This window comes from Pogoniulus pusillus, chromosome 38 (genome assembly GCF_015220805.1).
Source record: "Pogoniulus pusillus isolate bPogPus1 chromosome 38, bPogPus1.pri, whole genome shotgun sequence".
Taxonomy (NCBI): domain Eukaryota; kingdom Metazoa; phylum Chordata; class Aves; order Piciformes; family Lybiidae; genus Pogoniulus; species Pogoniulus pusillus.
In genome coordinates, this window is record NC_087301.1 from 9,313,578 (window position 1) to 9,330,054 (window position 16,477).

At 60.6% G+C, this 16,477-nt stretch overlaps 1 protein-coding gene across 1 annotated transcript; it reads left to right on the plus strand.

The window, feature by feature from the left end:
* Positions 1-437: 437 nt before the first annotated feature.
* On the plus strand, positions 438-16,450 carry ROBO3 (roundabout guidance receptor 3). The gene is made up of 25 exons (XM_064173399.1): positions 438-1,053; positions 5,618-5,944; positions 7,071-7,228; positions 7,298-7,418; positions 7,496-7,634; positions 8,157-8,284; positions 8,371-8,495; positions 9,053-9,224; positions 9,306-9,517; positions 9,933-10,014; positions 10,099-10,267; positions 10,349-10,527; positions 10,999-11,117; positions 11,201-11,420; positions 11,500-11,612; positions 12,055-12,535; positions 12,628-12,754; positions 12,836-12,969; positions 13,050-13,259; positions 13,993-14,143; positions 14,215-14,382; positions 15,711-15,817; positions 15,903-15,980; positions 16,057-16,155; positions 16,236-16,450. Exons 1-25 carry the CDS (start codon positions 915-917, stop codon positions 16,448-16,450), a joined length of 4,173 nt encoding a protein of 1,390 aa, XP_064029469.1. The 5' UTR covers positions 438-914.
* The last annotated feature ends 27 nt before the right edge of the window (positions 16,451-16,477 follow it).

Genomic DNA, 16,477 nt, shown 5'->3' on the forward strand with positions numbered 1-16,477 from the left:
CCTGCCCCATTGCCTCTTTTCCATCCACCTCCCACCAGGCCCTGAACCCCCTTTTACCGCTGTCCAGTTCATTAGCGACATCTTAATGAACCCTCCTCAACAAACCCGTCCAGAATGACCCCCAGTAATGTCCCCCACACTCCTTCCCCCAAATTGGGTCCCTGGCTGGGGGGCCGCACATTGCTTCACACACTCATTAATTAAGCGCCTAATTGCTAATTAGCAATTCAACGGCACCAGCCGCCAATGTTTGCCCCCACCCCCCATGTTCAAGCCCCCCCTTTCGAAGGTCACCCCAGTTCCTCTCTGTCCTCCCCCATGGAGCTCCCCCCCATATGGATCCCTTCTGTCCCCCCTCTCCAAAAGGGGGGGCACAGGGACCCCCCCATCTCCTCCCTCCACCCCCGACGGCGCTGGCCGCGCCCCCGCTCCCCGCCGGACCCGGGGGCGGTGCCGCTGCTGAGCCGAGTCGGGTCGTAGAGAGACGAGCCGAGCTCAGCTGAACCGAGCTCAGCCGAGCCAAGTCGTGCAAAGCCGCGCTGAGCTCAGCCGAGCCGGGTCGGGCCGCGCCGAGCCGACCCAGCTGAGCCAAGCCTAAGCGAGCTCGACAGAGCCGAGACTAAACAAGTTCGGCCGAACTAAGCCAGACCGAGAAGAGGCTGAAACGAGCTCTGCCTACTCGAGCCGGACAGAGCTCAGAGGAGCTGAACCAAGCCGAGGCAATTCGAGCCGTGCTGAGCTCAACCAAGCCGATCTGAACCAAGCTGAGCTGAACTGAGCTTTGCTGGGTCGGACCGAGCTCAGCCGAGTCGAGTTCAGCAGAGTTCATCGGGGCTGAGGTAAGCCGAACCGGGCCGAGCAGAGCCGAGCTCAGCTGAGCTGTGCCGAGTCGGAGCGGGCTGAGCCGAGCCGGGATGCTGCGGTACCTGCTGAAGACGCTGCTGCAGATGAACCTTTTCGCCGACTCGCTGGGGACCGAGGGCTCCAACTCCTCCCAGCTCCTGCTCGGCATCAACCGCTCCATTGCCGCGCTCGGGCTGTCCCCCGGCAACGGTACGTGACCTGTCCCCATGGCCCCGTGTCCTCCCTGCCCTGATGGCCCCGGGTCCCGTTGTCCCACCGTCCCCGTGTCCCTGTCTCCCTCTCTCCCCATCTCCCCCTGTCCCGCTGTCTCTGTTCTGCTATCCCCGTGTCCTCCTGTCCCCGGGTCCTGCCGTCTCGGCATTCCCCGTTCTGGTCCCACTGGTGGTGCTGGAGATAGCCCGCAGCACCCACAGCCCCGACCGGGACCACACTGGAACCGGCCCCTTGTCCCCAAACTGCCCCCCTGCCCCCGCTCTGGGCCCGTCTGCGTGTTCCCAAACCGGGACAGACTCGGTGTCCCCAGAGCAGCCGCATGGCTCCACACAGGAGCCTGTGCCCTCTTCCCCGTTCGGGAGTGACCTCCACACCAGCACCAGCTCCACGTCCCCAGATGGAGACTGGCCCAGTCCAGTGGTCCCCAAACCAGGGGCTGACTGGTCCCCAAATCAGCCCCATGTCACTGCTCTGAGTCCAGCTTCGTGTCCCTGGGCTGAGGACCAGGAGTGATCCCGTGTCCCCACGCAGTCCCTGTGACTCCAAAGCAGGACCAGCCTCATGTCCCCAAATCGAGAGCAACTCAGTGTCCCCAGATGACCTCAATCCAGGACACATCCAGTGCTCCCCAAACCAGCCTCACGTCCCCAAATCCCAAACCAGGATCAGCTCCCTCTTCCCAAAGTGGACCCTCACACCAACCCCCAGATCGTGAACTGAGACTGACCTGGAGTCCCCAGACCACCCTCAAGTCCCTGCACCTGCTCATAGACACCAAACAAGACCAATCCCATGTACCCAAACTGTCCCCACGTCCTCACACCACTCTGACTTGGAGCTAGGAGAAACTCCAGCTGTGTCCCTAAGCTGATCCCCAGACCCTGAACTGGAACCAACCCGCAGTGCCCAAGCCCTAGACACTGAGGCAGGACTATCTTTAGTGTCCCCACAGTGACCTTCAGCCCCTGAGCTGAAGGATGGATCACCTCCATGTCCCCAAACCAGCCCCATGTCCCTGAGCCCTTAGGAAGGACCCAGGTGTCCTTAAATTGTCACCCTGTCCACAAAACAACTCCCAGACCCTGACCAGGACAGACCTCAGGTTTCCAAGCCAATCCCATGTCCCCAGACTGTTTCTGTGTCCCCAGTCCAGTCCCATGACTCCAAACAATCCCCGAGCCAGGAGGGACCCCAACATTCCCAAACTGCCCTCCTGTCCCCAAACCAGCTCCCAGTCCCTGATCTGGGATCAATCCCACATCTCCACCAGCTCTGTGGCTCTGGGTTGAGAGGAACTCCAGTGTCACTGTGTCCCGAACCACGACTCAGCCCCCGAGCAGACAGAGATGCTGTATCCCCAAAGCACCCCCATGTCCCCAAACCATCTGCATGTCCCCAGATTGACCCCACGTCCCCAGACCAGCTGCAGACACTGGGGTGCAGGGTGGGTGAGGAAGAGGCTGTCCACCACACTTTTGGAGCTTGCCCCCTGGTTTTGAGCCCATGTCCTCCTCCCTGGGTGGTTGATGACAACGGGAGGGGTGTTCCCAAAGCCCCACGGGACCCCCACTGTCCTGGCACAGCTGGCAGGGCACAGGAGGGGGCCTAGCCTCGCCTTCCTCCTTGGCCCAATTAGCCACTGGGCCAGCTGCGGCCCCTCAGCTCCCGCTGTGCCCCCCCCCCAACCCTGATGTCACCCCACAGGGTGCCCAGTCCCCCGCAGCATCCTGCCCGGTCCCCATGGCAGCTGCATCCCATTCCCATGGCAACGCAGCTCCGTGTCCAGAGGGGGCCAAACGTGGCCTGAACATGCACACACACACACACACACACCCCCGCAGTAAAACGGGGGACAGGCATGAGTGTGGAGCTGCAGGCAGGTGTGCAGATGTGGGAGGGGGGCACACGTGGGTGTGCATGTATGGAGCTGTATGTGCCATGTAAGGAGCTGTGTGTGTGCCATGTGTGGAGCTGTGTGTGCCATGTGTGGAGCTGTGTGTGCCATGTGTGGAGCTGCGTGTGCATGTGTGGAGCTGCGTGTGCATGTGTGGAGCTGCGTGTGCATGTGTGGAGCTGTGTGTGTATGTGTGGAGCTGTGTGTGCATGTGTGTGTGTGCATGTGTGGAGCTGCGTGTGCATGTGTGGAGCTGCGTGTGCATGTGTGGAGCTGCGTGTGCATGTAAGGAGCTGCGTGTGCATGTGCATGTGTGCATGTAAGGAGCTGTGTGTACATGTGTGTGTGTGCATGTAAGGAGCTGCGTGTGCATGTGTGGAGCTGTGTGTGCATGTGTGGAGCTGCGTGTGCATGTGTGGAGCTGCGTGTGCATGTGTGGAGCTGTGTGTGCATGTGTGGAGCTGCGTGTGCATGTGTGGAGCTGCGTGTGCATGTGTGGAGCTGCGTGTGCATGTATGGAGCTGCGTGTGCATGTGTGGAGCTGCGTGTGCATGTAAGGAGCTGCGTGTGCATGTGTGGAGCTGCGTGTGCATGTGTGGAGCTGCATGTGCATGTGTGGAGCTGCGTGTGCATGTAAGGAGCTGCATGTGCATGTGTGGAGCTGCGTGTGCATGTGTGGAGCTGCGTGTGCATGTGTGGAGCTGCGTGTGCATGTGCGTGTGTGCATGTAAGGAGCTGTGTGTACATGTGTGTGTGTGCATGTGTGGAGCTGTGTGTGCATGTGTGGAGCTGCGTGTGCATGTGTGGAGCTGCGTGTGCATGTGTGGAGCTGCGTGTGCATGTGTGGAGCTGCGTGTGCATGTGCGTGTGTGCATGTAAGGAGCTGTGTGTACATGTGTGTGTGCATGTAAGGAGCTGCGTGTGCATGTGTGGAGCTGCGTGTGCATGTAAGGAGCTGTGTGTGCATGTGTGGAGCTGTGTGTGCATGTAAGGAGCTGCGTGTGCATGTGTGGAGCTGTGTGTGCATGTGTGGAGCTGTGTGTGCATGTGTGGAGCTGCGTGTGCATGTGTGGAGCTGCGTGTGCATGTATGGAGCTGCGTGTGCATGTGTGGAGCTGCGTGTGCATGTATGGAGCTGCGTGTGCATGTGTGGAGCTGCGTGTGCATGTGTGGAGCTGCGTGTGCATGTGTGGAGCTGTGTGTGCATGTGTGGAGCTGTGTGTGCATGTAAGGAGCTGCGTGTGCATGTGTGGAGCTGCGTGTGCATGTGTGGAGCTGCGTGTGCATGTGTGGAGCTGCGTGTGCATGTGCGTGTGTGCATGTAAGGAGCTGTGTGTACATGTGTGTGTGTGCATGTGTGGAGCTGTGTGTGTATGTAAGGAGCTGTGTGTGCACGTAAGGAGCTGTGTGTGCATGTATGGAGCTCTGTGTGTGTCAATCTGAGTCCTGCACATGCATGCAGGGAGCTGTGTTCATGCACGGGTCTGTGTGTGCGTGTGCAGCTGCCTGCCTGTGTGCAGCAGTGCAGGTGTGTGGCTGTTCAGGGGGGCTGCTGCATCCCGCTGAGGGGGTTGTGTGCAGATGTGTGCAGAGATGCATGTCTGTGTGTGTGCACACGTGTGTGCATTCCTGCACTGGCCTGCATGTGTATCTCAATGCACAGTCGTGTGCCAGCTGCTGTATACCCACCCGTGCCTGTGCTCACATGTGTCAGCTGCGTGTGACAGCAGTGACACGCAGTGTGCGCAGCCTGAACTGCAGAGCCAGCCGCGGTGGCACTGGGGACACGATTGGGCTCAGCCGGCCAGACCCCAGCAGTAACGGGAGCTAATTAATTACCCCAGCCTTAATTAATGAGCGTTTGTTAATTCCCATTTGTGTTAGACATTCCCACAGCCCCAGCCCGGGGCAGATTAACCCCAAATTAGGAGTGCACCCTGGCGTTAGCAGCTACTGAAAATGTCCACTTGCAGCTCACAGCAAAGACCAAAACCTTTTCTGGGCAATTCAGTCCCAACCTTTCAGCCCCAACCCCCTTCAGCTTCACCTTTTCCCTAAGGCTACCCAGTCGGAGCCTGGGAGGAAAAGGTGTCACAGGGAGCGGAGCTGCTTTGCCCTCCTGTCCTATTCTGATACGTCTGAGGTCCAACTCCCTCCTGGGCCTGCTCCCACCACACCAGGACTTCCCGTGGTGGGGGAAACACTGGGTCAAGACCGTCTCACCTCCTGGGTATGGGGAATGCCTGGGTGCACTTCGTCTCACCCAGCGGTTACCTCACCTCCTGGAGAAGTCTGAAGTGGGCTGAGATCTGGCCACACTTCATCTCACCTCCTGGAGTGGGATACATAGAGCTGAGGGGTTCCAGGAGGTGAGTCTCAGCCCCAGGGTCATCTCAGGCCACCTCACCTCTGTGTGCGTGTGGCAGAGACACACTGGGCTGAGACCTGACCTCACCTCATGTCACTTCTGGTCATCTCAGCTCCTGGGCTGAGACCTGAGCAGTCTTCCTCTCACCTCCTCTTCACTAACCACAGCAGGTTCTGGTTCCAGCAGAGAGCTGTACAAGCTGGTGGAGGATGCTCAGGTCACCCCCAGCACCTCCCCGGACGGGTTTTGGGGACCACTGATCCCTTTTCTCTCGGCAGAGTCCTACCCGCCTCTGGAGGACACAGCACCTCGCATCGTGGAGCACCCCACGGACCTCCTGGTCTCCAAGGGGGAGTCGGCCACCTTGAGCTGCAAGGCTGAAGGTCGCCCCTCACCCGCCGTGGAGTGGTACAAGGATGGGGAGCGGGTGGAGACGGACCGGGAGGACCCCCGCTCCCACCGCACCCTCCTGCCGGGGGGGTCCCTCTTCTTCCTCCGCATCCTCCACGGGAGGCGAGGCAAACCCGACGAGGGGGTCTACGTCTGCGTGGCCAGGAACTACCTGGGGGAGGCGACTAGCAGGAACGCTTCGCTGGAGGTGGCGGGTGAGGGGCTGGGGGCGGTGCGGGGGCTGAGAGAGGCTCGGTGGGGCTGGGGTGAGAGGCGGTGGGAGCCGCGGGGTGGAAATGGTAAAACAGAATGAAAAGAAAGAAAGGGAAGTGAAAAGAAGTGAAAATAAACCAGAAGTAGTCGATACAATGGAAAAGAAGTGAAAATGTGGGGAAACAAATGGAAATAAACGGGAATGAGCTGCAGGACAAGGAGGGATAGGAAAGCAAAAGAAGGGAAAGGGAATGGAAAGAAAAGGGAAAGTAAATGAAAATAAGTTAAACTAATGGAAAAGAAGGAAAAGCAAACAAAAAGAAGTGGAAATAAGTGAAATCATCTGAAAATGAGTGAACGGAAATAAGTGAAAGGAAACAAAAAGAAATGAGAAGAAGTGAAAATAAATGCAAATAAATGAAGATGAAATCCTTGGGGAAAGGGAAAAAGACATGAAAAGGAGTTAAAATAATGGGAAAGAAGGCAAACTAAGTGAAAAAAAAAGAAATAGAAGGGAAAAGGAGTGAAAAGAAGTTAAAATGAGTGGAAATAAATTGAGATGATTTGGTGCAAACGAAGTGAAAATAATAGAAATAAATGGAATGTGTTAAAAATAAGTGAAAAGAAATTTAGAAAAGAGAGAATGCTTGAAAAGAGCAGAGATTAACTGAAAATAATTGAAATAAAGAGAACATAAATTGAAATAAGCAAAAATAAGTGGGAAAGAAGTGGAAATAAGTGACAGTAAAAGAATAAAATTTAAAAGCAAAATGGAAAGAAACAAAAAGAATCAAAACAAACGAGAATGGGGGAAACCAAATGGCAGCAGCCACACAGCAATGAAAGCAGTGAGAAAGAGATGGAAACCAACGGAAACCAACTGAAAACACAGGGAAATAAGTGAAAATCTTCGACATCAGCTCAAGCGATGCAAACCAAGTGGCAGTCACAGAAATCTGTGTGCCGGCTGTCCCCCTCCAGCCTGCCCCGCGGCAGCCGTTGGGTGTCTTCAGGGGGAGTGTCTGGGGGGGATGGGACTGGATTTTGGGGGGGTCACACCTCTAGGCCACCATCGCAGAGCCCAGCGGTGGGGATCCTGCAGCAGGGCTGATGCTGTCACCCCGCCAGTGCTCCGGGACGACTTCCGGCTGTCCCCCGGGGACGTGGTGGTGGCGGCAGGCGAACCAGCGGTCCTGGAGTGTGTCCCCCCGCGGGGCCACCCCGAGCCCAGCGTCTCTTGGAAGAAGGACGGTGCCCGCCTCAGCGACAAGGATGAGCGCCTGACGGTGAGGGACAGTTTGGGGCTTGGGGAGTGTCTCTTCCCCCTGCCCTGGTTGAACTGAGTTGCCCTCTAGATCCGCGGTGGGAAGCTGATGTTGGCCAGCACCCGCAAGAGCGACGCTGGTGTCTACGTCTGCGTGGCCACCAACGTGGTGGGGGAGAGGGACAGCGAGCCGGCCGAGCTGGTGGTCTTTGGTGAGCGGGGCATGTCACTCCCGAGGGGTGGCGGGGAGCTGGGTGTCGCCACAGAGGGACTGATGGCTCCCCTGCAGAGCGGCCGGCGTTTGGCAAGAGGCCTCTCAACCAGGCGGTGCTGGTGGACGGGACGGCGGAGTTCCCCTGCCAGGCGCTGGGGGACCCTCGGCCGGCGGCTCGCTGGCGCAAGGAGGAGGGTGAGATGTCACCAGGAAGGTGAGTGGTGGCTGCTGGGACTGGTGTGGTGGGTGCCAGAGCCGGGCTGAGGTGCTCAGTGTGTTTTGCAGCCCCATTGCATCCCCATGGAATCAAGTATCCACACTGCATCCCATATCCCTGTGGGACTCTCCATCCTCTTCACAGCCCATGTCACCCTAACATCCCATATCTCCATCGTGTCCCACATCCCATCTCTATCCACATCTCCATCATATCTCGTAATCTCATCACATCTCACACACTCATCAGACCCCACATCCTATCCACATACCACATCCACATCCATCCCACATTTCCGTGAAGTCCCACATTCCCATCTCCCATCCCCACCACAGACTAAGCTCCCACATTCCCACCCCACGCCTGTCACAACATTCCCCAGCACACCACCATCCTCCACTACATACTACGCCCCCACCCCATATCCCCATCACATTCCACAGGCCCATCGCATCCTGCATCCTCCCACATCCCTGTCCCACATCCCCGCCCCGCACCCCCGGGGCGTTCCCGCGGCAGGTGGGAGGTGCTGCCGGACAACACGCTGCGGCTCACCCGGCTGCGCCCGGAGGATGAGGGCACCTACACCTGCGTGGCTGAAAACAGCGTGGGCAGGTCAGAGGCATCGGGCACCCTCACTGTGCACGGTAAGGGGGTGAGTCCCGTGGGGAGCACCCCTGGGTGCTGGTGAGATGGCTGGGCAAGCCTTCTTCTCTCCCCCTCGCTGCCCCAGTGCCCCCCCAGCTTGTCACAGGGCCCCGGGACCAGACTGTCACCCCCGGCCAGAGCGTCACCTTCCAGTGCCAGAGCAAGGGCAACCCACCACCTGCTGTCTTCTGGCAGAAGGAGGGCAGCCAGGTCTGTTCCTGCCACTGTCCACATCCCTGTCTCCATCACCATCCTCATTCCTGTCCCTGTCCTGTCCGAATCTTCATCCTTGTCCCGCTCCTGTCGTCCCTGTGCACATCCTTACTTCCAGCTCTGTTCTTGTCCCCAACCCCACCCTGTCTCTGTCTCCCTGCCTTTCTCATCTTCATCCCCACCCCTATCCCTGTTCCCATCTCAACCTCCATCCCATCCTCATCCACATCCCATCTCTGTCTGATCCCCATCCTTGTCCCCATCCTTGTGTCTGTCCCTGTCTCCAACCCTGTTCTCATCCCCATCCTTGTCCGCATGTCCTATCCCTGTCCATGTCCCATCTCTCTTCTCATCCCCGTTCCTGTCTCTATCCCCATTCCTGTCTGTGTCTTCATCCCTGTTCCTGTCCTCACACTCATCAGCATCCCTGTCCTTGTGTCTGTCCAGGTCTCCATCCCTGTCCCTGTCTCTATCTTCATTACAGTGCCCATTCCCATCCCCATCCTATTCCTGTCCCCACCCCTCCTTCCCCACTCATGCCAGTCCCTCTCCAGACGCTGCTGTTCCCGGGCCAGCCCTCGCCCGCTCCGAGCCGGGTTTCGGTCAGCCCGGGGGGTGCCATCACCATCACCGAGGTCCAGCCCGCCGACGCCGGCTCTTACCAGTGCCAGGCCATCAGCGTGGCCGGCAGCGTTCTGGCCAAGGCCCGGCTGCGAGTGGAAGCAGGTGAGCCCCGGTGCCAGCGGGGACCGAGCGCAGCTCGACACCGAGAGCCCCGTCCCACCACCCAGCTCCTCTTCCCTGCAGCTTCGGCTGAGCTCTTCCCGCCTCCGAACCACCGGGAACTCGCCAACCGGACGGTGCTGCCCGTGGGCGCTACGGCGTGGCTGCCGTGTCGGGTGGGTGACGGCAACCCCGCCGGCAGCGTGGGGTGGCTGAAGGATGGGAGCGTCGTGGTGGGTGCTCAACCCCGCGTCAGCCTGCTGGAGAATGGCACTCTGGAGATCAACGGGCTCCGGGTGAGCCGGCCCAGAGCGGGGGCTCAGGGCACCCACCCACCGCGGGCACCTGGGGGCAGGCAGAGTGGTGTTCAGGGATGTGGGTGCACAGGGTGGTGGGCACGCAGGGTGATGAGTGCAAGGGGGTTGCAAAGGTAGTTGGGGACTAAGGGTGCTGGGTACTCAGGGTGCTGTGTGCTCGTGGTGGGTGCTCAACCAGGAGTGCAAGGGGTGCTGAGGCTGAAGTGTGGTGGGTACAAGGGGCAGTGGGAGCTCAGGGTGATGGCTGCTCAGGGTGGAGGGTGTGCAAACGGGTGGATGCAGGCAGTGGTGGGTGCTCAGGGTGATGGTTTCAAGAGGTGGTGGGTGCTCAGGGCTGTGGGTGCCAAGGCAATAGGTGCTCAGGGTGATGGGGCAGGAGCTCTTCCCCTCGCAGGTGACAGACTCCGGGCACTACGAGTGTGTGGCCTCCAGCTCGGCAGGCGAGATGCGCTGGGGCAGCACCCTGGAGGTGCAAGGTGGGTGACAGGGATGTCATGGCACCAGGGGCACCATGGCACTGGGGACAAAGCCACCCCAAGTCTCCATGTATCACCCCACAGGTGATGGACCTGAACTCTCCTCACCTTCCCCTAAGCCCAGTGTCCTCCCGGGGCCACCCTCGACTCCTGTGGTCACCAACGTCACCCAAAGCAGCGTTACCCTGAGCTGGAAGGGGACTGAGGACAGTGTCGCCGCTGGTGTCACCTCCTACCTCGTGGAGGCTTTCAGGTATCACACAAGCCTGCTCTCCGGATGTGTGAGCAGTGGCCGAGTGCCACCCCACCACGGGTCACCTCTGTCCTCCAACAGCCAGGCAGTGGGTGGCCCATGGCAGACGGTGGCAGCTGATGTGGAGGGTGAGACCTACACAGTGAGCGGCCTCGCGCCCGGCACTGTCTACCTCTTCATGGTGAGGGCAGTCAATGCCTATGGGCTCAGCGAGCCCAGCGGCGTCTCGGAGCCTGTGCGCACCCAAGGTGAGACCCATGGTGACACGAGAGAGGTGCCCATGAACCCACCACCCTTGGGTCCCTCTCCCCTTGGTGACACCAGGGGAGATGTTTGTGCATCCACCGCTTTGGGTGCATCCTCAGTTGGTGGCACCGATGGAGGTGTCCATGTAGCAACCACCTTTGGGTTTCTCTGTTGTGGGCATAAGGGAATTACAGCCAAAGGCTGTTTGCAGCAGCAGTGGGGTCCATGCCCTTAGTGCTTCAGTCCTCTTCTTGATGCTGATGCTGGAAGTGCTAGTGCACCCTTCACCTTTGGGTTATTCCATGCTTGATGATGCCAGTAGAGGTGCCCACCTCTGCTTGGAGATGCCACCGTTGGGTGCATCCACACCCAACGATGTCAGTGCACATGTCTGTGGACCACTCAGAGTGCCCATGGCATCTTCACTCAGTGACACTAGTGGAGGTGCCCACGGACCCACCATCCTCTCATATTTTGGGCAGAAGCAAGCCCCACACAGCAAGAGTTGGACCTTGATCAGGTCCAACGGGAGCTGGCACAAGTGACTGTGCACCTCCAGGAACCTGTGGTGCTACCACTGGGCACTGTCCGCCTCTCTTGGACCGTGAGTGCTGCACCACCCTGCCCATACAGGTCTCCCAGTGCCTGTCTCCTCCCACCCATCCCACCCTCCTCCTTGGTCCTCAGGTGGAGCACCAAGCGCCCTTCCTTCAGGGCTACCGGGTGCTGCTCCGGCGGCGCGGCGGGCGCTGGGAGGAGGCGCGGGCGGTGAGGGAGCCGGCAGAGCGCGGGGTCCTGCTCACCGAGCTGCGCCGCGGCCAGGACTACGAGGTCAAGGTGCGAGCCTACTTCGGGCACCTCCACGGCCCCGACAGCGCTGTGCGCGCCCTGCGCACCCCCGAGGCAGGTGAGTGAGGGGGGTGAGGGATATTGGAGGTCCATGGGGACACCGTGGAGATGCCAACTCGTGCGTGTCCCTCTGGCAGCCCCCAGTGCCCCACCAAGAGCTGTCAGCGTGGCTGGTAACGGCACCAGCGTCCGCATCTCGTGGCAGCCACCACCACTGGCTGAGCAGAATGGTGTCATCCGGGACTACCGGGTAAGGGCAATGGTGGTGAGGACATGGGGGTTGGCCTCTGTGCCCCCACCAAACTGTGCCATGATATGTCCATGAGTGTCCTCCCCGTGATACCCTGTCATGGTGTCCTCATGGATGTGCATCTCATGACACCGTGCCTCGATGCCCCATGGGTGCCCCTCCATGACTCCTTGTAGTGTTGTCCCCCTGTGACACCCTGCCATGCTGTCCTCATGGGTGATTCCTCCATGGTGCCATGTCATGTGTCTCTATGGGTCCCAGCCCTGTGCCAGCCTGGTGTTCATGGCCAGGGTGGGTGAGGCCTTGAGCTGAGTCTGGTTGAGAGGCATCTCTGCCCACGGTGGTGAGGTTGGAGATGATCTCTGAGGTCCCGTCCAACATCAACCATTCCATGATGCCCATAACTGCACCCCCATGGGTGTCCCACTTGCTCCCCCCACAGATCTGGTGCCTGGGCAACGAGAGTCGCTTCCACATCAACCAGAGCGTCGAGGGGACAGTGCTGGCGACGGTGCTGCAGGGTCTGGTCCCTGGCATCCCTTACCATGCTGAAGTTGCTGCCGCCACCAGCGCCGGCGTTGGCACCCGCAGTGCTCCTGTCCCCATCCACATCGGTGAGTCCCTCACCACCACCACTGCCCCCATGGGTTGGGAGGTTGACAGGGGCCACCCCAGTGCTAGGAGTCAGCTCCTGGGTACTAGCACTGGTGTGTGCCCGTTCCCACTGTCGCCTGCAGCGCCCCCGGTGGAGCAGGACGTGAGGCCGGCGGGCGGTGGCAGCTTGGCAGAGCGCTTGGCAGAGGTGGCCAGGCGCCCAGCCTTCATCGCCGGCGTCGGCGGCGCCTGCTGGGTCCTCCTCGCCACCTTCGCCACTTGGCTCTATGGCCGACGCCGCAGGAAGAAGGAGCTCAGCCACTTCACTGGTACTGGGGGGGGCTACCCGTGGGACCTCCCCTGTAGCCCCACCCCTGGCACCCATCACCCCACCGTCTACCCACTGCCTCTCTCCTTACAGCGTCCTTTGCCTACACACCCACCGGTAAGCCCCTAGGTGCCGCAGGGACTCGGCATTGCTCTTCCCCACGCTCACCCTCACCTCTTTCCACAGTTGCCTTCCCAGCTCCGGTGCGCAGCAGCCCCAGGTACCCCCTCCCAGTATCCCCCAACCTCCCCAAGCCCCCCAGTGCTGACTACTGCCAGCCCTTTACCCTGTCTCCTTGCAGGGCAGCTGCCAGTGCTGGCTACCCATGGCTGGCAGACACCTGGCGCGGTGGTGGCAGCAGTGGTGGTGGCAGTGTGGGTGGCAGTGGTGTTGCAACCACCACTTGCTTGGGGATCACTGAAAGATACTACAATGGTGAGAAGTCACCGTGGGGATGGGTGGCTTGGGCTGGGGGGGACATGGTCAGCCCTGATGGTTCCAGTTGCCCTCCGCAGATGCTGGCATCAGCAGATACATCGCCCAGACAGAGCAGTTTGGGGCAGGGGCTGGCGAGGGGCCAGTTTACAGCACCATCGAGGTGGGTGGTGAGGAGCTCCACACCTTCCCCCGGCCTTTCTCACAGCATGGCACACCCTACCCTGGGGGCCCTCCCCAGCCGATGGATGTCTTGAGCCCCCAGGCACCCCATGGCTGGACTGAGCAAGGTAGGACAGGTGGGAGGGACATACAGGTGCTAGTGGAACCATCTCTCCCATGCAGCCCCCTGCCCTGGCATTCACTGAGCCAGGGGGTGCCCAGGTGGGCAAGAAGGGCAGCAGCAGCCTGGCCTGGCTCAGCAGTGGTGTGGGCAGCAGGAGCAGGGCAGGGATTCTGCCCCTGGGCTGGGCACTGCTGAGGCCACCCCTTGAGGGCTGGGTTCAGCTGTGGGTCCCGAGTGCCAGGAGGACATTGAGGAGCTGGAGCAGGGCCAGAGAAGGGCAGCAAAGGTGGGGAAGGGTCTGGAGAAGAGGGCTGGGGAGGGGCAGCTGAGGGAGCTGGGTGTGCTGAGCGTGGAGCAGAGGAGGCTGAGAGGAGACCTCATTGCTCTCTGCAGCTCCCTGCCAGGAGCCTGCAGCCAGCTGGGGGTTGGGCTCTGTTCCCCAGGAACAAGTAACAGGACAAGAGGAAATGTCTCCAGGTTGCCCCAGGGCAGGTTCAGGTTGGCCATGTGGAAGAATTTCTCCCCTTTGAGAGTTGTCCAGTCCTGTCCCAGGCTGCCCATGCTGGTGGTGGAGCCCCCACCTTTGGAGGTTTTTCAAAGCCCTGGAGATGTGGTGCTGCAGGACCTGGTTTTGTGGTGCCCTGGCAGTGCTGGGGTCATGGATGGACTCCATCATCGGAAAGGCCTTTTCCAACCCAAACAGTCCCACGATTCTATGATTCCATAACCCTCTGCAGGGGCCAAAGGCAAGAAGTTGGGGCACGCGGTGAAGCCACCAGTGGTGAACTGGACGGAGCTGCTGCCCCCACCACCCTCAGCCAGCGAGCTCAGCCAGTGCACCCAGGAGGAGGAGGAAGAGGAGGATGAAGAGGAAGCAGCAGCCCAAGGGTAGGTGTGGCAGCCTGGGGTGCCTGGGACATGCTAGCCTCAGCATCCATTCTGTGACCCCCACCTCGCAGGCTGGGGACAGGGGAGTGGTACCCTGGTGAGGCTGCTCCCTGTGCCACTGCTGCGTCGTCTCCCACCGCCTGCTCTGGCTGCCGCTCCACTGCCACGCTGATGCTGTCACCCCATGCCACCGAGGACATCCCCCGTGCCCGCAGCTTCGAGAGCCCCTGTCTGCCCTGGTAGGAGATGTCATGGGGGTCTGATGTCCCATCAGGGTCTAGACATCCCACTGGGGTCTGGATGTGCCATTGCCACCCAGACGTCCCGCCACGATCCGGGCGTCCCATCATGACCCATCCACGCTGTCACCCTCCAGCCCTGCTGCAGCATCTTGGTCCAGCTGTGCCATTGGGGTCCAGATGCCCCATTAGGGCCCAAAAGACCCCTGGGGTCTGGATGTGCCATCACTATCCAGTCATGTTGTCACAACCTGATCCCACCACACCACCATGGTCCAGCTGTGCTGTCAGAGCTGTCACCACCCATCCCTGCGGTTCCATCCTGATCTGGCTGTGGCACTGAGCTCTTGCAGTGGGCTCCAGATGTCCCACCACAGTCTGGGTGTCCCATCGTGATCCATCCATGTTGCCAGCACCCAATCTTGTCAGTCCATTGTGATCTGGGTGTGCCATTGGAGTCCAGAGGTGCCACCAGGCTTTAACTGCCCCACTGGGGACTGCCTGTCCCGTCACAATCCAGCTGTGCTGTCCTTGGCCCAGCCATGCCACCAGGGTGCCACCGATGCCTGGATGTGCCACCACAGTCCAGGTGTCCCTTTGTGATCTGTCCTCACCGTCACCAGCCTGCGCTCCAGCTATGCTGCCATGACCCACCCATGGTCAGGGAGTGACAATCCAGCTATGCTGTCACTGTGCAGATGTTGTCACAGCCTAGCTGAGACATTGTCATCCATCTGTGCTGTCACAAATTGGCTCTGCCATGACCCATCAGTGCCATCCAGTACAGCTGCAGTCCAGCTGTGCACTGGACATCCAGCTGTATTTTGACCCATCTCTGTCTATTACAATGCAGCTGTGCCGCTGCAGTCCAGCTGTGGCTGCAGTCCAGCTGTGCTATGATCCAGACGTGTGTTTGCAATACAGCTGTGCAGTTGCAGTCCAGCTCTGCTGAGGCTCAACCATGCAACCCAGCTGTGTGGCTGCAGTCCAGCAGTGCTGTGAGCCAGCTTCACAGCTGTAATCCAGCCATGTGGTTGCAATCCAGCTGTGCTGCAGCAATCCAGCTGGCTTTCAGCTGTGCTGTCGAGATCCAGCTGTGCCATCACAACCCTGCTCCATGCAGCTGTGATCTAGCTGTGGCCTTGCCATCCAGCTGTGCCACTCCCTTCCCCTAGCTGCCCATCACAAACCCTGCCATGCAGCTGCCATCCAGCTGTGACTCTCCAGCCCAGCTGCACCACTCTGGCTTCTCCCGTGACGATTTGGTGGCCATAAAACCCCCCGCCTCGTCCTCCACCCCAGCTTCACCCCACGCCCCTCTTTGCCAGGAGACCCTCCCTGGGCACCGCCACCCCTCCGCGAGCACCCAGCCCCCCGTCGAGTCCCGATGCCAACGAGGGTCACCTGCCGCGCTCTCGCCGCGCCCCTGGCTCAGGTGAGCCCCAGTGGGGTCAGGCTTTTTTCGGGGGGGGGCAGGGCAGTAGCCCCCGGGAGTTCCTGACGCTGCCGCCACCCCCCAGGGAAAAGCCGCCGGGAGCCGCCGCGGAGCCGCCCGAAGCCCCGGTGCAGCCGGTACCGCCGGGAAAAGCCGCAAGGAGGTGAGGGAGAGTCACACGGAGGGTGCAGGAGGTGGCCCATGGTGAGGCTCAACCTTCTTCTCCCTTCCGACTGCAGACCTGCCGCCGCCACCGCTGCCGCCGCCGGGCCAGACCCTGGTGCCGGAGCCGAGCGCGGCCGAGCGCAAGGTGCCCCCGCAGCAGCCACCCTGCGGCGGTAAGGCCGGAGCCACCCACCAGCTGCCACCCTTTCGCGGTGTCACCTCCAGACCCCATCCTTGTCCCTCTTCCTCGCAGATGACATCACCTCCTACGTCAAACCCCCTTGCTTGCCCCGTGGGCAGGTGTCTGGCAGCTGCTCCACCACGGGCAGCGTCTCCTCCCGCGGCTCCAGCAGCTCCCGCGGGCACGGCTCCGGGCGCAGCCGGACACCGGGGGACCGCGGTGAAGGGACCGGGCATCGCCGCCGCCCGGGGCCTCCATTTGCCTGCTCGGCGCAGGAGAAGCGATGAGGAGGAGGGGGACGAGGTGGCAGGGTC

Bases quoted from the DNA above. Each gene is read 5' to 3' on its own strand.
- ROBO3 (XM_064173399.1), top strand. From the start codon at position 915: ATGCTGCGGTACCTGCTGAAGACGCTGCTGCAGATGAACCTTTTCGCC. The intron at 8,285-8,370 runs GTAAGGGGGTGA...TCGCTGCCCCAG, and splicing joins GGGCACCCTCACTGTGCACG to TGCCCCCCCAGCTTGTCACA. The intron at 9,225-9,305 runs GTGAGCCCCGGT...TCTTCCCTGCAG, and splicing joins CCGGCTGCGAGTGGAAGCAG to CTTCGGCTGAGCTCTTCCCG.